General features: G+C 35.7%; 1 protein-coding gene across 2 annotated transcripts in view; it reads left to right on the forward strand.

Moving 5' to 3' along the window:
• SSBP2 (single stranded DNA binding protein 2) overlaps positions 1 to 22,927 on the forward strand; it is a 169,539-nt gene that overhangs the window by 118,599 nt on the left and 28,013 nt on the right. For both annotated transcript variants that reach the window (XM_031603398.2, XM_090130608.1), the window contains 6 exons: positions 6,243 to 6,302; positions 9,493 to 9,559; positions 9,837 to 9,907; positions 13,774 to 13,841; positions 19,909 to 19,957; positions 21,611 to 21,646. In XM_031603398.2, coding sequence (XP_031459258.1) covers positions 6,243 to 6,302; positions 9,493 to 9,559; positions 9,837 to 9,907; positions 13,774 to 13,841; positions 19,909 to 19,957; positions 21,611 to 21,646 — 351 coding nt within the window. The remainder of the gene's footprint in view (positions 1 to 6,242; positions 6,303 to 9,492; positions 9,560 to 9,836; positions 9,908 to 13,773; positions 13,842 to 19,908; positions 19,958 to 21,610; positions 21,647 to 22,927) is intronic.

The raw sequence follows: 22,927 nt of genomic DNA on the forward strand, positions 1-22,927 counted from the left end.
TTTTGAGTGGAAGAGCAGAGAACAAAGATTTAGAGCTTCAACTTACTAAGTAAAGAGATTTGGTCTTTATGAGAATTCATACCTAATTTAAAATCATGATGCCAGTAATTTGGACCCTCTTAGCATACCTGCTCTTCAAGTGTAGAAGTGCAGTTAATTTAAAACAATTCATCAGAGCATGGGCACAAAGGCTGTGGTTCCATTTCAGCTTCCAGTGATAAGTACAATTTAGAGTTTGTGCTGATTACAGTGACTGAGTTATGCAAACTAATTAAGTAATTTATGTCCTTTTATACCAAGTGCTAAAAATTGTGTTTCAACTTGTATTCTTAAATTTGTAGTGTGCTCTTCTTATCTGATAACGAGGCATTCTCTAGTTGGAAATATCAGCAGCCTCTTGGGATGCTGAGACTAACAATCTAAGGAAACTCTACTAAATTTGATGGCACAGATAAATAAACAGCATGCTAATAAGAAGTTTTTGTTCGCTTTTGGAAGTGTGCATGTAAGGGGTGGCCTTGGCAACCCTTGCAGAGCTCTGCCTTCAGGTCTTAATGCAAGCAGAACCCATCCCTCTGCTCTCCTAAGCCATAACGAGTGCAGCAAGAGCAGGGCACAGGCATCCTCTTCTAGATCTGGATGTAGCTGTGGTTAGAAACATGTCCTCTCCTTCCCACCATCCATTAGCAACCTGCTGGGGCCTATGCCCACAGCCTCTGGCAGGCCCAGCCAGCCAAGCAGACACTGCTCACGTGGGAGGTGGTCAGGCCTGGCTGGCATGGTGTTGAAGTACCCAGGAATCACGAGAACTTCCCTGTTCATGAGGTCTCAGTAGGGATAGTCATTCCTCACTCACCTTGTCCACACCATGCTGTCACTGGCCAGGTAACATCTTCAGTGGCTTAATCACTGAGTGCATCCAGTGCATCCCATTCCTGATGATGTCACACATCTTGCTCAGCAGCAGTTACTCAGAGAGGTAACTGGGATAGCTGAGACTAGTTTAACTACTCCTCCTCTGGTTAAACTGCTGCTCCTCTTCCTCTGGTTGACTTAAATGCATTTATTTGAAACGGGTGGGTGATGTACCCTAAAAATGCACCTTTTATCCTTTTGACCAGACATCTGCATATTTCTCGTGTTGAAACAAACGTTTTGATACACCAAGTTAGGAAGATGTTAATGTGAATCTACAGGAGTGTTTTTATTTTAAGCTAGCCTAATTTTAAAAGTTCTCCTGTTCAAGCACTGCACATTCCATTTTATTCTCCTCCAAGAAACAGCTTTTGTCTTCTTTGCTGTCATTTTGCTCCTTGGTATTTCTACTGTTAGCTGATGCACACCGCCCCATCATTGCTCATGCCTAGGAACTGCTGTAATTCTTTTTGAACTGCATTTACTTGTTTTTCCTAGTGTACATTTGTTTGTCACACAAAATTTTACTATGCAGTATTACAAGATATGGGATATCATGTAATGTTGCAATACTTGGATTTATTCTAATACATACAGTACATTCAAACTCATTAAGCAAGGAATAGGAATTGAAATATAAGCAATATTGAGGTTATTTGAATGTGTATTCTTGAGTAATTTGTAATTTATGTGAAACAATACACAGTTGTTGATGGTTTAGCCATGTTGGGAAGGGAGGTAAATTTAAAGAAAAGTAAATTTATTGAAACCTGTGCTGCTTATTGAGGTTTAATCTTTTAACTTTGTTTATTCCACTAGTCTTAAGTACAAGTAAACTGAATGCATCATATTATAAGGTCACCTAAACAACGAAAAAAAAAACAAGAGTGAAAATTGTATAACTGGCCCAGAAACATGCTAGCTTCTGTGCTCTTATGTCATCAGCTTCCCTGTGGACATTTTTTTATGAAATCATTTTTTCCAAATATCAGAACAATAATGTGGACCGTGAGAATTACTGACTGAAGCTTCAACATCAGTAAACTTCCCTGCTAGACATCTATTATCTGTTGATCCCCTTGTGTTTTACAAGATCTTTACACTGTACATTCACACACACTTATGCACTTATGCAAGTTAAAAAATGTTATTCTCTCTTCTTTTTTAGCATTTCCTTTAAGTTGATGAATGTATTTCTTGTGGTGATTGAATGAAACGTTTCTCCTATCATATTTTGTTTTCACTCAGTTTAGTAGAATTTTCTTTTTCTATGCCTTTGGTCTTAGCTACTTGACAATAGTCTGCAAAGTGATATTGTGATACCAAATTAATAAATTTTGTACCTGAATGCACTAGTTACAATATACTGGTGTTTGCAGATATCAATCAGTAGAAATCAATAAGTTGATTTCTAAAAACATTAGCCTTACTCTTCTGGTATTATAACTTGTGTGACACATTTCCAGTGCTGGCGGCACCTCCATCAAGGGCTGTCTTCTCAGTTGTTGCTTAGATCAGACATACCTGCCTTGCATTTTATTTTCTTTTGGGTTGGGCTGGGCTGTTGTTGTTGTTGCCGTTGCTTTTCTTAGTACGTTGCTGAAGTTGTGTGCCAGTTCCTGAACTGTTTGAGAAGTTAATTGTAGCTTTGGGTAATGTGTGAAGGCATTGTTTGTACCTCCTTGTACTCAGTGTAATATCTCTGTTGTGGACTCAAGTGACTTGGAGGCAGCACTAGTTACTGGAAACAATTGAGCCATTCCAGAATCTGGAAATTACTGTTGAATTGAACCACTCTAGTAATATCCTTTTTCCCCAGGCAGATCAGCTTCTTAAGAGGTTATATGTTCTAATACACTGCTCAAGGTTTTTCTTATATTACATAAGATCTGGCTGTGAGATTCCTTATGTTTCTGCATCCTTCTGCATAGGGAGGGCTCTAAGAGGTAATGTCTTTTGGCCCTTCCTACCATCAGGTAGGAAGCTAAAGAAGCTAAAGTTAGTGCAACATAAATTGTATTTGTCTTCAAAAGAAAGCATCACATTGACCAATTTAAATCTGTGGTCACTGTTTTCAAATCAGTGCACATGCATTGGGCTCATTACCTATATATATGGATATATACGCTGCAATATCTTTGAAGAAAGACAATCAAAGAGCTAGCAAAGAAAGAGAATGCTGCTAACTTTGAGAAACGAACAGGTCCGAACAATAGAACAGAACGAGACAAGAGACTAAGTGTCAACTGTTTCTCCTAATTACAAAAAAATGTAGCAAAATACTACATATGACAACAAATGCCTGCTGCTTGATTTCTTGTCTTTCAGAATGTCTTAGTGATGTCTTGAGCATGTCAGACTTTAAAAATTTGCTCCTAATGTAGTGAATAGCTGTTCATCTTTTATTATTTTTCCATAAAGCATTTGGCAGAATTTCTTTCATGTCTTGATATGTCTTGGTAGAACTCTTTATTGGTAAACATGACATTAATTATGGAGTGGACAAAGGTTAACAACTAATACAAAAATTAGTTTATTTTTTCTTTTGGTGAATTTTATAATTTTTCTGGTAGCTTTTAATACTAAATTCTCATCTGAAACAGTGTAAGATATTTTAGAATTGTCTATTAATATTTCACCATTTTCTGCAATCTTACATGATACTTCTTTGGGACTTACATTCGCCAAAATATTATTTGTACTTACCAGTTTTTATTTATTTCCCTGCCCATGGAATATAATGTTCTTTGTGTACTGTGCTCATATCCATGAAAAATCAAGGACTATAAAAATTGTCTGAAATTTCATTGCTATTCTTAAATTCAGATACTTAAAGAATGGGAGGAGGTCTAAACATTTCCACAAATATACTTAAGAGAAATACATACATGCATTAATATTTACAGCAAATAAAACTTCCTGTAAGACAGAGTTGTATCAAAGAGGCTCATATGGGTATTCATTATATTAATTCAGAGAAAAATCTTATGTGTAATCTGTGTGATTTTTATTAAATAGACTTGAGATCTATGTGTGCAGACTAACTCAAATATCTGGAATATCTGAAACAGCTACTGACCTCAGGGATGCAGCAAACCAAAGTATGAGGATTCTAATTGTCATGCATTAATGACTGTGAGTCATGTTGTGCAAAGTAAAGTTTTCACTTAATATCTGTTTTAGCACATGTTATAAAATTCAGGTTCTATACAAAAAATGATTTTTTAGATATTTGTATACAGTGAACAGGAAAGTAAACCTGTTGGTAAGACAGGGAACAAGCAGGTCCCTCCGGCCTTAAAGGAAATCTGGAACAGAGAAGTTGTTCTGTGATTAACAAATACATTATTATACACTAATATTGATCATGTGATTTTACATTGATGTGCGAGATGCTTCTGATTTCCATTTTGTAAATATTAATAAACTGTAAATGAGATATCATTCTCTGAATATACAGAGTGAGCCAAATGTGACACAGTCACTAAAATTCTTCACATCACAGAATGCAATTGGTTCACCTGTAAGGAAATTGTTGAAACTCTAATTTCATGACACATTTTCTGTTTTTCAAGGATCCTTGTGTTTACAGCTTTCACTACAAGCAGAGCAGTTTTTTCTGTTTCTTCCCCAACAGGTAGAATGCACAAAGAAACCTTCTCTTTAGCACATTTCAAGTGTCTTTTTTATTGATGCAAACTTTTCACAATTGTCATTTAAGCTTTCTTCTCCAATTGGTAAACTATCTGTATTTAAAATCACTTTCTGGTGTCTATTTCAAGCCTGTTTGTGTAGAAGATTGTTAGAATTTTCATCTGATCCCAACATGAATGGTTCAGTTGACTTTTTTCCTACAGGTCATAGGAGAAATACCATTGGTAATTATTAGCAGCAATTACAACTATTCTGCTAGTCTTGCTACTATAATTGCATTCATTAGTGATATGATGATCACTGGCATTGTATTTTATAACACAGCACAGCTGATGACAACTCAAAGATGCCATTCATTTGTGAAATTATGTTGAACACGGGGTTTGTATGACTTGCATGTGGTCATTAGCTAAAGCTGACTGGGTAATTCTTGTTTAGGTGTATTAGTTTCTTATCCAAGAGACCCCTGGGACTGAGTTTGTTCAGTAACTCATTTGTCAGAAGAAATTGCTCCTGGGTAGTGCCATGCAACTTCGGTCTTTCATCCCTCTCTTCTCTCTGATGACGACTAGCTGGGTCATGAACAGAAACAAGCTCTTGTTATGAAAGAAAGTTTCTGCTTTCCAAGTGCCTGACAATTTAGGCATAGGAGAGAATAAGCTAGTGTATTATTGGAAGATTTGAGAAGATACCTTATATAAATACTTTTTCTCCAGCTCTTGAAGGAATTAGTCATTTCTGTCCCTGTTTTCACAGTCAAAAGCATACACTTTTAGCTCCTCATTTTCTTCTAGAGTTACAGTTACTTCTGCATGCCAAAATGATCCTCTTCATCATCTGTTTAGTCAGATGTTTGTGCCTTTTTCCTGCTAATCTCCCTGCTTCTTAGACTTCTAGATTACTGTCACACTTTGAGATGGAATAAGTAGAGATGTGGATTTTCTTGTAGTGCCATTTGTTTATCATTTATTTATGGTCTTAGTTTAAGGGACTGACTTTATTTCCGGACTGTGAAGTAGTACGCAAGAAGCCAAAAGCCAGTAGAAGCTTAGAGCACAGGATTAGTGTATTTGTGGTTTTGACAGAAGAAAAGTTGTAATGATTATGGGGTTGTGAGTGGAGGGATGAGAGGAGTTGATACATTGATTTGGTACGGCTCACACAGACCACTAAAGTTGTAGAAGCTTGTGGTATGAACACATCTGTGCCCTCACAGGTGAAGTCTTGTATGATATTTCACTACATTATTATGAAAAAGTGAGGGGAAATTACTTGTGAATCATTATGCTGTTACTTGGCTCCTGACTCTTCCAAGAACATTTTGCTATTGTGTTCCAGGGTTATCTCTCACACTCCTGCAATGACGAGATTAGATGTGTGATAACATGAGCTAACTGGCTTATTCTTTACAGTTAAAGCATTGAATTGTTTATATTCTGCATTCACAATAACTGTAATGAAAACTTTAAATAATGTATCTTGTTAGACACGTTCAGTGAGAATCTCTAAATTTATTTAGCTCTGCTAAAGGTTGTGCAGTGATCTGCATGCTCTGTGGAAGTATTTAAGCTGGATGTCTGAAGTCTGAGCGTGGCAGAAGCCATACATCCAGTGACTCAATGTGATATTTTCAATCAGAGTTGAATTATTTAGCAGTATTTCTTTTTTCGTAGCCTTTCATGTCCCCTCGGTACCCTGGAGGTCCAAGGCCACCTTTAAGAATACCCAACCAGGTAAGAATTTATATCTCTTGCACAGTTGTGATCCAGGTCATGTTGCAGTTCTTGGTGCAGGGAGCTTTGTCTTGAATGCTGTCAATGTCTGGCACACAAAACTGTCTGTCCCTCTCTATTCCATTTTGTCTGACCATTAATAGACACATCATGCCACTACTGGCTCACCTTCCTTTGTTTAATTACTGTGTATACCTCAAAATTTATTGTGCTCTCAGTCTCCCTGCAGAGGGAGAACATAGTGCTCTTGTAGAGAGACCTCAGCCAGGCTCTGCTGCCTGCCCAGGTTGAAGACAGTGTATCTCCATCACTGTTATGTTCTCTGAGCTTCTAAAGACATTATGCAGGTATAGCTCTTTGAATTGCTTTGCTTCAGTCTACACACAATGCATCACTCCTTCCTCTTCTTTGTTGGATGTGTAAAGTATTACAGTAACAATGAAATGTATTTACTTCACACTAAACAGGAGATGATTGGTGAGAAGCAGTTATTGTCAAATGTTCTGTGCCTTTTACAAGCACTCTGAAGACTTTATAAAAGCATCAGATTACTACTTTTTTTCTCATCTCTATCGGGGGATATGAGTGCTAGCGTAACAGGAACAAGTAATGAGCTGTTGTTCATCAGCAGAGATGGGCCAATCTGTGAAAAGATAGTTCTGGAAGGAGATAGTATTTCTATTTTCTTAGTGCAGTTAGAAGAGGAGAAAGTGAATGTCAGCAATTGAAATGTTAAGAGAGAAGGAGACAGAGCTCTAAGGAGAACTGTGTCATTTGCAAGATTTAGAAAGGTTGATGGGCAAACTAGAATATCATTTTGTGCAACCTAGACTTCCAGGACTGTCTTTGTTATTACCAGAGCTCAGCTCTTCTCTAATTGTGAGTTACAATGTCAACAAACTTTTCTTGGCCATTGGCACAATATTGTCATGAAATTGAACACCAAACTTTAGTGAACTGGGGACATTTTAGCTTGCAAGATTTCTTTAGATCAAATGTTGGTGATCTATAACATAGCTGCATTTTCACAGGGGAAATGTGTGACACTGCTGATGTGGACATCAAAGGACAATGCAAGTGCAGTGAAATGCATCCAGAGTACTTTGTTAAATGTAACAACATGTATTGTAATGCAGTACAAAATGTCTTCCAGAGTTTTCCAGCTTTCAGTAACATCCTAGCCAAGAGTACACCAGTGTTGGATATCCGTTATTTTGTTTCTATGTTTCTGAACTGTGCAAATATGGCAGGTAGAACCTGGGTGTTGTGAATGCTGTGAAATTGCTGCCAAACCACAACTTTATTTCAGAAGCATTTTTGTCTGCATACTGCATTTTCACAGAATTGCAAGATAATGTTCATGAATTACAGCTCTTGCAGTTCATTTACATTATGCTGCATTCATGAATTACTGCTCTTAGCAGAACTGCTCTTTTTTAAGGGACCTTAAGGGCTACCACTGAAAGTAATGAATACTTTAAAGCCAATATTTGGGTTACAAGGAGATAGATTATCTGATGTTGTTTATCAGAGTTTACTCCGATGTTAAACCTCCACCACACCTATACCTACATCCCTCAACATAAAGTTTGTATTTTGTACAGGGAGGTGTGACATGGAATGTACATTCCCAGCACTTCCAATCCTATGTTGGGGGGGTACATGTGCTGGATCTGGGCTCCATGGTGAGAAGCATTAGTAAACACTGCATGCCACAGAGTATCCCCAGGATGTTTCCAGGTCTCCATCGTACCCTTCAAGGTCCAGCCCTGAAAGTGTATTTGCTCTTGGCATTACCCATGCTGTGCTGGCATAGCTCTGTGTTGTTGAAGAGTCCTCTAGTGCATTGGCAAGAAATTGTAATGACCACATGAGCCAAGTATCAGTCAAATGTTGCAGCAGCTCATCCTTATTCGCCTGGTATCTTGAGCAGAGATGACCAGTTCCTCCTTTATGGGAGTATTTGATGCTTCTCTATGTATTTATGTCTTCTTCTTACAACTGTCCTTATGACAATCAAGCCACAGAATTAAATGCAAAACTCAGTTTTAAACAATTTACAGAACTTAACAGATGATGTGTTTATTCTGTAATATTACAGTAGAATACCTTTTAACCTGGTGCTAAACTAAGGTGATAATGTGCATCTTAATTTTGAACTTCCTTCCTTGGAAATAAACTTTAAAATATTTACAGATAAATTCCCTTTTGTGTGTACCCAAAACCACTACAGTATTTTCAGATCAGCAGTAGCTTATCCATTCCCTCAGTAAGCAGTTACCTAAGCTGCCTGAGTAGATTATTTTCTTAGCACAAGAATTATTCATTCCAGACACATTTTAATGAAAAAGTATTATTGTTTTGGAATTTTAAATGACACTTGGTGGATCAGCTGCAAAGATCCTTTCATAAAAAATTTATTCTAGCTGACTTAACTGTAGCGAAGAGATTGTAGAAATTAGCCTTAATCTTGAATCAGTTACTGTAAGAGGGACATAAAAATAAAAACACACTTGATTTGGACAAGAGGTGAAGTAACACTATATTTTTTCTTCAGACATGAAAGCAAGTTATAGGAGCAAGTGTTGTGACTGTTGTTATCTCCTGTAGACGAGTAATAAGCTAGTGCTGCTCAAGGGGGTGGCAGGTAGAAATACCGATCTCCCACATCACAGCCCTGCTTTGCCTTGCCCTTTGAGTGCTGAAACCAACTGACCTAGTTACAGCTCACTCTTAGAAGAAATCATGGTGTCCGCATTGGGGCCTCGTAAAAGAAGATGTTGAAATTACTATTAAAAGGGAAAACTGTAATAACATAAACTTAGAATAAATTGCCATGTAACCAAGAAATAGGCAATGATTTGACATTAAAGAACAGGTGAGCTAAAGCAAAGGAAGAATTGGAGAAAAGAAGCAAATTGGATGAGGATCTGTTTTGGAGATTATTTACCATAATTCCGAAGAAGTGCAGGAGTTTGTCCATACAATCCATAGATGGGTTGTTGGACAATTAGGACATTTAGTTGGGCATTCAGGACATTCAGTTAGCATGTTTAGGAGTGTTAACTCTCATGCATTACTCATGACTCAGAAGAAGCATCTAGGAATTGAAAACAAAATATTATCTGTTATCTATTTACCATACATTTCAGTGTATTACATTCTTGTAATATGATTTCTATGCCTGCAGGCACTTGGAGGTGTCCCAGGAAGTCAGCCATTATTGCCTAGCGGGATGGACCCAACACGGCAGCAAGGTGAATGAAATAAATATTTGGATCGTGTAATGTAACATTTTCTCAAGCTGGCATCCTTTGCTCAGTGTTTCAAAGTTTACTGTAGCTTTTTTGTTGTTGTTGTTAATTTAGAAGGAGTCATAGAGTCATAGAATGTATTGGGTTGGAAAAGACCTTTAAGTCCACCTAGTTCCAACCACCCTGCTATAGGCAGGAACACCTCCCAATAGAATGATTAATTAAAGTTGATTTGGAAGGTGTTTCACATAGCTTTTAAACTACGTAATTTTATTTCCAGGGCATCCAAACATGGGTGGACCTATGCAGAGAATGACTCCTCCAAGAGGAATGGTTCCTTTAGGACCACAGGTACATTCTACAAATAAATACCCATTTTTATTGATAGATCTGTATTTATACTTAATTAAATTGATTCCAGTGTTGCGTAGTTTGAAGATAGAATGTGCTAGGAGTTGTTCTTACAATACCATTTAAAAAATAAATTTTATCAATTCTAAAAATTAATTCTGATTTACAGCTTTATAAAATCTAAAATTCAAAAGTTACTCTTTAAAGATTTGAAATTAGAAGGAAATCTTTAACTCATTTAACTCATTTCAGGAAAGTTGCATTTTTCCTACATCCGGTGTATACTTTAAAAGACAGGATTTGTAAGGAGTCTGAGTTTGAAGGAAGTGTTTTCTCATTCTCTCAAACTAAGATATTATGCCATCAAGGAGTTCATCTCACATCTCATGAAGTTCATCTCACAGTACTACTTTTAGTACTACAATACTACTCAGGCAAACTGTAGCAAAAAGAAAAGTGATAAGATTTTCTTTAACCACTATGGAGATAGATTATTTGTTAGTTTCAAAGACATTTTAATGTAAAATTAGGAGTTCATGCTTCTTTTTCTGCCACATATCAATCATAAACATCTCTCCAGCTTTGATCCCAAAGAGGAAAGCAATCTTGAATTGCAAGAGTTCATCTTCTCCAGGGTGCTGATCTGTTCATAATTGTATATTGATGCTTTCCTCATAAGTACAGAACCAGTATTTGTTGGCATTACAATTTAATAAACTAAGATAGACAAATACATCAATTGTGATGTATATTTGAAAGATTAATCTTAAAGGTTACTTTGTGTTTTGTTAGCATTCTTGGTGAGGAAAAATTTAGGAGTTGTGTTTTATACCCCATTGACAGTATCTTCTTCTCGTACTTACCATTTTTACTTCTCAATTTTGATAACCTCTCTAGTGGCTTATTTGTTCCTTGGAATAGAAACTGAATTTTAAATGATTAAATACCTTTGCCTTTCAAATCTGTTCATAACTGCCTTTACACTTTTGGGTCCTATTGGTAGAAACCAGTTGTGTGGTTCTACGCAACGTCTGTTGTGTGACCAACAAACTGTTATTAAATAAATTTGTTGTTTCTTGTGTAGCATTGAAGTTTGTTTACCACTTGTGTTTGGGAGGTAGAAACAGAAGCTTTGCAGTGCTGCCAGATGAGATTGAGTGGATACTTTATGCAGCACCATGAGTCACACAGCAGGCAAATCTCATGCCAGTTTTTATAAGTGATTTTTTTTTTTTTCATTTTTGCTGTCTCTTAAAATGCAGCATTTGTAAAATTCTTCTTTCTTTTGCTAAACATCCCCTTAAAATGGGGAAAACATAGTTTATCTACACAACTTTAAACTTGCAAATAATTTTCTTCTGTAAATGGATCATTCTGTGTATTGCTTTTAGAATCATCTCAGAATATAGTTCTAAAACCAAACTGAATTTTGTCTCTCAAACCTGCTTTTAAAGTTCTCTTGCTACAGTGCTGTAAATTTGGCCTTAGTGTACCCAGAGTGCAAGGCTCTGTTCTACCTTGCTGCACGGGCAGTTAAACCTGGGAAACACTTCATGTGCTAATACACAAATGCTTATCTCAGCATTTTGTGTTTTATGATTCTACACTGTTCCAAACTAAATAACATGAAGCTAAAAGCAGTGTTACAAATGCTTGAATCTGTGAAAAGCTGCAAAGAATTAGGTTGAGTTTTTTTCAAGCCTTGGTTATACCAACTGGACCATGTACACAGTGCACACTATGATAGACTGCTTACTCCCAGTCTTTCAAAGTTGCTGGTGAGCTTACAATGTGTCTCTCATACATTCAAGTAAAAAGTAATTAGATTATCTTAAATATTTAAAAGTTGAGGGTCATTTATCTCATTTTGACCACTTGATGTTAGGGAGTCCTTTTATGAACAATCCAAGATAAACAGTGGTGGTGGTGACTTTAAGTCAAAACCAGTAAGGAATAAGTTAGGACAGAGAGCATAGCTGCAGCTGAAGAAATGCGTGTATTAGTAGACTTAATGAAAGCACTTTTATTTTAGGGCAAAAGAGTACATTTGAGTAGAATTAGCAGTAATTAGAGTTGGAAGTACATTTGATTAGGAGTATTCCAGTCCTCAGGATTTCATGGTCTTTAACCCTGTCCTACACAAATGGTTCCTAGACTAAAATAGAGATGGGAGATAGCCCAAAAGGGACAAATTACTCAGCCCTCCAGATCAAGATGGGAAAATGAAATAAAATAGATATGGAACCATTATTTTGTTACAGCTAGCCTGTGTTCTCTTCCACATCCACTAGTACTATCTGATGATGTTACTGTAACCATCTGCTTTGACTACTTGTAGTTCCTGCCCTACAGTTCTGACAGAGGAGTGGTTCAGGCAAAATTATCTGCAATAATTTAGGTTATACAAGAAGTTCGAGTTAATCTGGCTGATTTTTGCCTGAGCATGCACACCGATTGATCTGTCAGCTGCACACAAATTTAAGAAATGAGTAGTGATTGATGTCCAGCAGCTATGGCCAATACTATCTCCAGATAGCACTGTTGGATCATAGAATAGATCTGGAAAATAACCTCTGTTTTCAGCCTCTGGATGTATTCTTCTCTGTAACATATGCTTTTAGTGAGGAAAATTATACATTTGGCGTTCCTGTTTAGGGCATAGGACCTCTTCTCCCAGTTCTAAATCAATTCTAGATATCTAAGTCACTTAACATGTGAACAGCACTGGACCAATACTTTGAATACTGTTGGATTTTTCTCATGTATTCATGACATCATATTTACATGCTTTGCGAATTAGGCTGACATGGAGAATACCCATAAGCCTACGTTATGTAGATTTTGTAGTTAATATAGTATACACCAATTAGAGCAGATTAGTATAATTATTGGAAAATAGACAACGACTTAGATTTTTAAAAATAAATTGTTTGCTTGTCTCTCTACCTTCTGAAATGCAGAACCAGTATGTTTAAGTCAGTACTGTTCATTTTAAAGAATATTTTCCATTCCTTTGCAATATCAGAAAAAAAAGAAGTTAAAAAGTTAAAAAGAAGTTAAAAAGAAGTTAAAAAGTTAAAAAATAAAAAAAGAAGTTAAAAAAAAAAAAAGAAGAAAAATCAACACAGACCGCAGAGTGTATTAGGAATCTCACATTGTGATGATAGACTGCTTGTATTCATCTAAATTAAAATAGGTACAGTTTAGTTTTTCATATAAAACAGTACAGTTGTTAGGCTTTTGTCATGTTATCACAGCATAGCTCTGATTTCATAGGCATTAGACAATTCATTTTTTGGCATTGCTGTGACATTCATTATCATATTAAGTAATTTTTGTCTTGCTCACATTTTGAATTGATTGATTTGAAGAGAAATGAGATGCTTATGCTGTATGTTATTGTGAAGTGATATCATATGGTGTACTTTCTTACCAGAATTTATTGATACCCTAACAAAATGTCAAAAAGAAATTTTATTTAAATTCTATAACGTAGAAATCTCAGAATCTAAGTCCAGATTTCTAATTTTGAATGAGCTTCCTTGAGTTGAAAGCTGAATACATTATAAAAGTTGTTCCTCTGGCCATTTACTTGACTTCTCTATATGTAAATAATTCTTCTTGTAACAATTTTAAGTATTCGTAGTATATTTCTATTTGAATAGTACATGTAATTCTTTGTCCTTGGGGATAACAATATTATTTTTTTAAGTCAACAATGGAAACTCCTGAAAGAATGAATTGCATTGGCCTATCCAGTCAGCAGTTATATAGGGATATCATTAACCTGCTGTCCTTTCTTTCCCCCTCCTCTTTGGTTTTGTTTTTTTGTTTTGTGGTAGTCTGACCCTTGGTTATCATTGCAGAACTATGGAGGTGCAATGAGACCCCCACTGAATGCTTTAGGTGGCCCGGGGATGCCTGGAATGAACATGTAAGCACAATGATAAACCTTATAATGTTTAGAAAAATCATTATTTCATTGTAGAAGTGACATTTGGATTATATAAGTTAAGGGAGAACATGCTTTGATAAGTAACATGCTTTGATGTCTAATAACTGCAATTACAGAAACCCATAGCAGCTTCCTGGTTCCGCATGCATCTTTTTCAGGCTCATTTGCTGTCCCTTCAGGTCTGTACAAATAATGAGTTTTCTTTCACAGGCCAAAGTAAAAATACCGAGAATATTTTGTCAGTAGAGCCACCAGTATACCCTTGTGTGCATTATAATCTTTTGTGTTTTTACTTTTCTTTTGATAAAGATTGGTACTAGTATGATTCTTTTCTGCAAAATAATGCATAATTTTAGCAAAAAAAAAACAACAACAACAACAAAAAACAAACAAAAAAACCCTCTTCATTAAAAAAAAAAAAACAAACCACATCAAAACAACTTTTTGAAATAAGTGTGGATGATTCTCTGTTTCTGCTTTTATTTCCATGGCTACATTTATTTTCACTCTTAACAGATGGAACAGATTTACAGATATGAGTGCAAGTTTTCCAGTATTTCTATGTTCTTCTGAGGCTGGATTCCTATTTAGTAAAAATTGATGTCAGCTGAGTTCTGTTGAGCTGTACTGAATTATTCTAGGCATGGAATTTGTCTTTGGAGTGTATTATTCTACACCTGTAGCCAGCTCCCTTACTTAAGCATGTAGAACAATTTCATATATAAAATTACTGTTTCCTAAGTGAACTAGATTTAAACTATGGATTTCAACAGAGCAAGTGACTCAAAGTGAGGAATCTTCTGCACTTCACATAAATTTTTGCTTGTTGGAGTTGTTTGAATGATCAGTAAACTCTGTAAGATGCTCTTTGTTTTATTTAGATTTATTTAATAGGAGATACAAAACTTTTAAGGGGCCACTATAAGTAATACTAGGAGAATACAAACAAGAAACTGCATGATCATTCTTTTATCTTGGCCCTGCTTCTACTTAAGTTATTACATGTTCTCATAACAAGAACTTTGCCATCTCTGGAGTAGTTGCAGAAGGCAGCATGGCAGTCAGCATATCAAGACACAAAAGTGATTTAACAATCCAAATCAGAGAGCAACTTATTTTGTTATTCCTTTTACACCTTTGTCTTCCAAGAATGAATTTCCAGCAGATGGATGCTGAGAACACAGTCAGGACATATGTTTGTTACATTTTAGGTTCCTATTTCTTCTTTTTTTTGGAGAGATATAAATGAAAGAAAGATGGCAATTTGCATTAAAAGTGAAAAGTTCCACACATGAAAAAGAGTTATTGAAATAAATAATACCATTAAGAAAAAATATTTAATCCATCTTGCCCCTAATTTCTTCAGATCTCCAGACATATTTTGACTTCTCAAAGCAAATAAAATAAATTCTGAAGTTGGATATTATTCTGTCATATACATGATGTATTAGAGTCCAGGCAATTATAGGAACCTTCCAAGGGTAGGCAATCAATGAAATTCAGTGAGAGTATAAGCACAAGAGAGAGAGATTTTTATGAAAAGAAAATGTAACTTCCTAAAATTAAATGTTCTAGAAGTAAAATTGAGGACAGATGAGGCATTTTAACAACACTAATCCACATAAACGAAAGTTTACCTAGGAAAAATAAATGGGATTCCAGATGACAAAAAGAACTCCTTGTCTGTCCCTTTTTAGAAGACGGTTATGGGTTGAAATACTGACATTTCCATATCGCAACATTTCTTAAGCAAACTTCATCTTGTGTGAAGTCAGTAAACATATCTAAGTCATGTTCTTTTAAATCAGAAATATGAGGAATGCATTTACTTTTGAATTTGTGTGTCCCACTGAATTGGATACCACAAATTGGAGAACTTTCCTTGATATTCTTGGAAGAGCACAATGTAAAACAACAGTTAAGAAGCACGTAACCATAACTGTCCCTTTGACTTGTCATGCATTTATGACACTCCTCTACATTTCTTACAAGCTCATCTTTCCTCCAGCTCAGCTGGCAGTGGGACAGAGCTCTTTGGTTTTGAACAAGACAACCTGCTGTCCGTTTGCTTATTATGATTATGCTGAAGGCATAAGGGAGTCCAGAGTGCTTGTACAGGAGTGTTATGCTCTAATATATATATTGAAATATGTCACATGCTGAATCAGAGACCTCTGGAATTTCATTAATGCATGTTTTACTACATAAATGTGTTTTTTTTTTTACTATCAAACCAATTACACTTTTCGGTCATCAGCTGGATTGACATACTCTGTTATAAGGGTCAGAGAAATTACTGTCGTGTGGGCTTCTTTTAATGGTATTTCCAAGACACCACGTTCATTTGTTACTGTAAAGTTGCTGCTGTCAGGTTTGCCATTACCCTGCAGCCACAGTAAAGACTTGTCATGTCCAGTCTAGTTCAGAACCAGATAGAGAATTTGCAGATGACCTGCAGGCAGCAGCACGTGTGTTGAGCTCATTTTGTTTTACTCCTTACACATCTCTATTACCTAAGGCACAGCACTAAGGAAGAACAGTGTAAATCATCTCATCTACTTAGATTTCTAGGGAAGAGGATAGCTATATATAAAACTATTGCCTTATGTTAACTTACATGTGTCTTCACATAACCATATCGTACATTAAAATTCTGCACTGTTGTATTCAATGTTTTTTGATTTCTGGCAATGTTAAAATATAAAAGCGTGCATTCTACAAAAGCAGATGCCATTTTAAAATCCAGCTTTTTCTCCTGGGAAAGCTTCAAAGGAAGCTGCTCTGGCTAAGAGCAGAATATCTGCCAAATATAATTTTACATTTCTATCGATGAGAAAGTGTTCTTTATTGTGAAAAGCAGCAGCAACCAGCCTGAGAGCTCATAGACAGTATTTCAGTCCATGAGCATATACTACTTATATGTAGCATTGCTAAATATTTCCTTGCTTCATCATAGTTAATGCATATTAGATTACTTGAAACAGCTGATACATATCCTATGTCTTTTTCAACATAGTTTTATTTTAGCTATAAGGTTTTAGGCTGAAAATCAGTGGAGCCATTTTTAGTAATATTTTTTTCCTTTCTGGAAAAAATGCTCTTTTTAGGACCAAAATGGCAAATTTCAGGGAGTATTGTTACATTTTTCTGGCACTTTTTAATGGCTGGTGTGACCTGCAGTGCTTTCAAGTGCTAAGAATATCTCAGTGATGCCTGAAGAAAAAAATAATGTGATTTGATTTTTTAACTGCAGTTCCCAAACTTGTATCTAGAGGTTTAATTCTTATGGAACGTATTTTCCTGTTAGGAAACTGAAATGATCAAGGGTACAGGATTAATCTTAAGAATAGATTGCAGCTGTAATTAGTGATAGCAGCGGATACCTTGTAAATTACCCTTATTTTGGAAGTGGAATGTTCATAATTATCTAACTTTAAAAGTAAACATTTTGAAAAGAGGAGGGAAAAAAAAAGAAAAAAAAAGCTTGTATTGCTTCAGGAAAAAAAAAAAAAAAAATCCAGGTAGCCTTATTATGTGTTTTATAATCTAACAGCATTATGTTCTGTATAAACCATATGGCTTTCAAGCAGAATCTGTTACAGCGTTTTCTAAGTCTATACTTACAGCTGTCCATGACTTCCAGTAAATTTGCAAATTCCAACAGCTTTGTAGATGGAAGGTGAGTTTCCTCTCTCGAAGCAGCAGCAGTGCAGCCTGCAGGATAGCACAGGCATTAATATGGGCTTAGCTTAAAACTTGTGCACTCACGAGAGATACTGTGACATGGAGAGGATCTGGTTTCCCAGTCTCCTCATAAAGCCCACCTGAACTTCCCTGTTGCTGTGGCTAACCCAACCATGTACCCAAGCCAGCTTTTTCGTATCTCTGTACTTTGCAGTAACCAGCAGTATCATCACAGCTGTCTTCCATTTGATGTTTTTCACAGGCTGTTCTTGTGTTACACAAAACACGTGCAGGGCTTTGTGGTGAACACAGACTTCTGGTGCTGTTCCAATGCTGCTGGTTTCTCATACAGAGTTGTGCCGATGAACCACATGCAGCATGTGACATTTCAGAAAAGAAAAAATGAAAAACAAAAGCAGAACATCTAATATTTCTGGTGTAGTTACTAGCAGAGAAGAAATTGCTGAATATTTGACCTGAGTATTGTATCTGTAAAGTCCACTATTATCGGACATTGCTTGCTTGAGGCAGTGAGTCCATTTCCTGGCTAGAAAGTGGCTGCAGGCCATTGCTGAAAGCCTTTGTGAATGTGCTCCACAGGGTGACTAGGGAGAGCTGCTGGGGTGGTGGAGTTATACCTTAAAATGGAAGGACCATTTAAAAATATTTTCCTTTTTTGTTGGGGGAGTGTTTCAGCAAGAAGACCCTCTCCTACATTTCTGTTTTCCAACCACCTGAAAATGTCAGCAGCTCTAAATGAAGTGATTCTTTTAATTTTCACTTGATTTATTTCTGTTGGCTGTTTGAGGTAATTTCTTTCTGATAGTCTTGCCAACAATGCAATAAAAAATAAATTTTATATTAAATCCCTCAGGCAACATATCTACTTAATAGTTTTTAGTTTTGTAAAACTTTAAAATGGAATACTTCCCAAACTCATTTATAAAATTTACTTTTCTCTCTCTATCTGAACAATTCTCCCAAGTCTCATAAGCTGTGGTGGCTAATGTCCCCTTTCCAAAGCTAATGAGGCCAAAATGCCATTTTAAATTGAAAGGCTTTGTCGTCTGCTCTGCTTTTCAATTGTCAGGGCCTTCACAGATAGTCATTTTGTCTTATTTATAAATAACTAGGAATTCTTAATGTTTCCAGGGATAATTATGATTTTTCATACATTATGACTGTAAACATAGAGATTTTGCCTCCCATATGGTTTAGTTTCCTTAAGACCACTCAAGACAATGGTTTAGTACCCTCAAGATGATGTCTATCCACCAAAGCATTTCTCTCATCTCAGCTAAGAATAAGAGACTCAAAAGAACAGCAAGCGTTGTGAGAAAAAAGTTTTCCTTGTTCCTTTTCCATTCCACTCTGCTGTTAGCATCAGCCTGATGTTTAGTTTGAATGAGCTTTATCAAAGAATTCTTTGGCCTATTACACTCTTGTACCTCCTGCTAGGAAGCTGCTACTTAATCATAAATATGCTGTTTGAGCCAAGTGTAACAAGAATGTCTGAGAAGTGTGAAATTTCCATTTTGCCTGGTTTATGACAAATTTTATGTTTCTGATACATCTGTGGAGATAATGTATCCTTAGTAAAGTAGCAATGTGTTAGTAGGTGCTTATTTAGGTATGTTTAAATTGTATGTATAAAATGGCAAGCTTTCATTTTTTAATAAATATATACACTATTTTATATTATGATATAGATACGTGCTATGTATGCTTTTCAGACACATGTTAGAGCAGCTAATTTTCTCTGGCTTCTTTTCGTAAAATGTATTCGTTCCCGAAACTTCTTTAAGGAGAGCTCTACTGCTAATGAAACTCTATTATACATGCAGAATTATACAGCAATACTCAATACATACATGTATCCACAGTTTTTCAGGGAGGTACTTCATTACGTTATCAAGAGTACAGTTCTGATGACTGAGATTGCACTTAAATTTTAGTATTTTTCTTCTTTGGTCAATAGTAGCAAGATTATTGTGGGATGTGTAATACTTCCTACAAACATAAAAACATGAATAAAAGTGCTAGGCAGAGGGTGTGTTACCAGTAGTGTCCTGAAAAGCACGTGTGCACAGAATGAGTTAGGACCCAAGGTGTCTGAATTGTAAATGACAGAGCAGTAGTCAGAAGCGATCTTTCATCAGCTCATAAACTGATAAAGTGCAACAATGTGAGCTTTGCTGCAACAGTGTAACTTGGTGTGGTTGATAATCATACTGTAATGTAATTTGAAAAAAGGCATCTCATGACTTATTCTGGTAATAAGTTACTTTGAAATATTACCTCCCTCAAAATGGGTCTAGGAAAGGGAATTGTTCTGTGTCTCATCTTTCATTTTCTATTACAGGGGCCCAGGGGGTGGTAGACCTTGGCCAAATCCAACTAATGCCAATTCCGTAAGTAAATATTTAAATATATTAAATATCATTTTACATTCAGGGAATTATTTCTCATCAGTACTCCAGGAAGAAAAACACAGTCTACTTCATTCACCAAATAAGTTCTGCACATACGTTCTGTTTTTTCCTGCTAATCCTATTGCAGATTAGGTGCAGTGTTGAGCATATCTTAACAGAGAACTCAATGACCTGTGAATATCTAGCTCTTTGAATATCAGCAGCTCTACATCTCCATATCAGTTACAGACCCTCCTGAAGATGAATGTTACCACGGAGGATGTTTAAAATACATTCTCACTTCCTTTAGTGCAAGTAGGAAGAGTTAGGGCAAAGCTGTCTGGCTTGCAAGCTCTACAGAAATTAAAGCTTGGGCAGATAGTGCTTAATGTGTGCTCACATTTCATATAATAAAAACACGTTTGCTCCTGTTAACTAGAGAATATCAAATAGCATAGTCAACCAATTTTGATAGGTTTTTTGGAACAAGGAGTACACTCTATTGAATTTTGTTGCAAAAACTACAAAATGAGGTAGTCTTATAGCAGCTTAAGGAAGAGGAGGTCAGTAAGGTATCCCATGTGAGCAACAGCGTCTGTTATTTCCTCAGAAAACACAAAGGCAGACTTTTCATTTTCATTCAACAGTCATATATCATTAGTATAAAAAAATATCCCTTTTCAGCACTTGCAGTGCGAAAAGGTAAATCTTGTTTAACAGAATGGACTGGTTCTTTCTGTTGTCAGTTTTGAATTTTTAACTATACCGAAAGACAATTGCAAAGAAAGAAAGAGCTGAAACTCTTCCTCAGTTTTCTGTTGCATGGACTCAACAGAAATAGGATATTTTTCAATGGGTGATTGAATTACTTTCTTTACAAAATTAATGGAGAAGTTCAGTAATAAATATGTGTAATAATGTATGTAAAAATGAGTTGGATTATAAGTTATTTACACTCATGTAAGATGCTTATTCTACAAAATAATGTATCTTTTGTCAATTCAGTTTCTTCTTACCTCATCCTCCTATAACGGCACTGCTCCATGTTCCTTAAGAGTGAATCATTGAAAAGTGTGTTGCATAAAGAAGAAAATTGGGTTATTCATAGCCAACTGGATTTCTGAAGATATCCTGTGTGACAAATACCGTAGTTGAATTTTACATGAAATTAGTACACTGACCTTCAAAAAGAAAGAAGAAAGAATAATGCTGAGAAATAAAATGAGTAGCTTCTAGGTTGAACAAAACAAGAGTCTCTTTCCTCTTGTGGTCAAGATTTTTATTAAACTTAAGTATATGTACGAACATACAAATTCAGTGTATCTCAGACACCAGACCCCAGTTTGCATACATTTAAATGTATGAATTACTTGTATTGTTTTCATTAGAGCGGCCATGAGGACGCAGTAATTTTAAATGGAAGTATTTGATATGAAATCTAGTTTACGTTTATATTGCAAATTTTAGACATGAACATGCATAAAATGACAAGTTGAAAAGGTGTTTATGTTTGAAGACAATATGTTTCCATCATTTTTCACTATGTGTTGGAAACAAACAAAAATGCATTAGCCTATAACTCTTCATAAATATTGGCATGAACTTCATGTCACTGCAGAAGAACCTACTGTTTTGTTTTGTTTGACGTTACAGATACCTTATTCATCTGCATCTCCTGGGAATTATGTAGTAAGTACAACTGTATGTGTTTACTTATTAGAATAGATATTACATTTTATTCAGGCAAAGGAATAACGGTCCAAATGTTAAGAAGAACCTTGGGGTATTACCTGAGTACTGAACATCTGATCAACACTTAGTGTCTTGTCTGCCATCTTTGGTGCATATGTTGATGTTTATTACAAGAATCATTATCAGGCTGGTCAAAACGAGTCTGTGTGCTGTTTTATTTCAACATGTTTATAATAGCCAATACAATATATTGTCTTATATAATAAGGCAAAAAAACACAGCTATATTGGAAACATAATATCGTGTATGAATTCCTTAACTTCTTGAGGAAAAAAAAAAAAAGCATTTGAAAAATGAGTGCAAACTTTTGTCTCCCCAAAGAAATATATAAATGGGTGATACTAGCTAACATTTTAATGTGAATTTTTATCCTCATAATTATCTCCTGGAGACTTGGAAAATCTTTTTTCTCTAGTCTATTATGTCTTTCTTTCACAGAGATTGTCTTAATTTATTATGGATTAGTCAGTGGCTTTTCTTTTTCCTAGTCTGTACTTTAGAATGAAATAGTTAAAACATTGTCATTGTGCCCAGCATTGATCTGTTATTCCAATGCTAACCATCTCTCTGGAACTTCACAAAAGCATTTTACCTATCAACAAAAGTCTTTGTTGGAGTATGTGCTGCTCATATTTGTTTCTCTCCCAAGAGATTAACTTTGTTTATCCTTTAGAGTTTTAATTGCTTTGTTATTGTTGTACTTGGGTTATCAGTACTTCCCTTCTACTCTTCTAAGGCATATTGTTTCATATATTATATCACATTTAATATTGAATTCGTGGTGTAATGGGGGGAGAATTTTGTCTCTTCTCTGTAGCCATTTGCCCTTTGTCATTTTATTTGCAAGTTGTTGGATTCCAGTTTTCTGGACAGTCTATATTCTCTTTTGATTTTTCATATTCTGAAGGTCAGTTATTTTAGCTTGAGTCAACAAAAACATGAATCTGTCTCAGAACATAGAAATATCAAGTCTTTCACCACAAGGACAATATACCAGTGTTTTTTTAACCTGTTTCTGCTACATGTAGGTTTCTCTTTATTTCTTCATAAGAGAGATGATCCTTCAGAGATAATGCTTGAAAGATGAGCTCAAGGATGAGCTTGCTAAAAACAATTTATTTTGTCCCTTATTTAAACAATTAGCTGCTGAAGAGATTAAGTTTCTGATAAGTATCCATAATTCTAGGGCTCATTTGCCTGATTTACACAGTCTTAAAT

This window comes from Phasianus colchicus, chromosome Z (assembly GCF_987193195.1).
Source record: "Phasianus colchicus chromosome Z, bPhaCol1.hap1.1, whole genome shotgun sequence".
In the NCBI taxonomy this organism is placed as follows: domain Eukaryota; kingdom Metazoa; phylum Chordata; class Aves; order Galliformes; family Phasianidae; genus Phasianus; species Phasianus colchicus.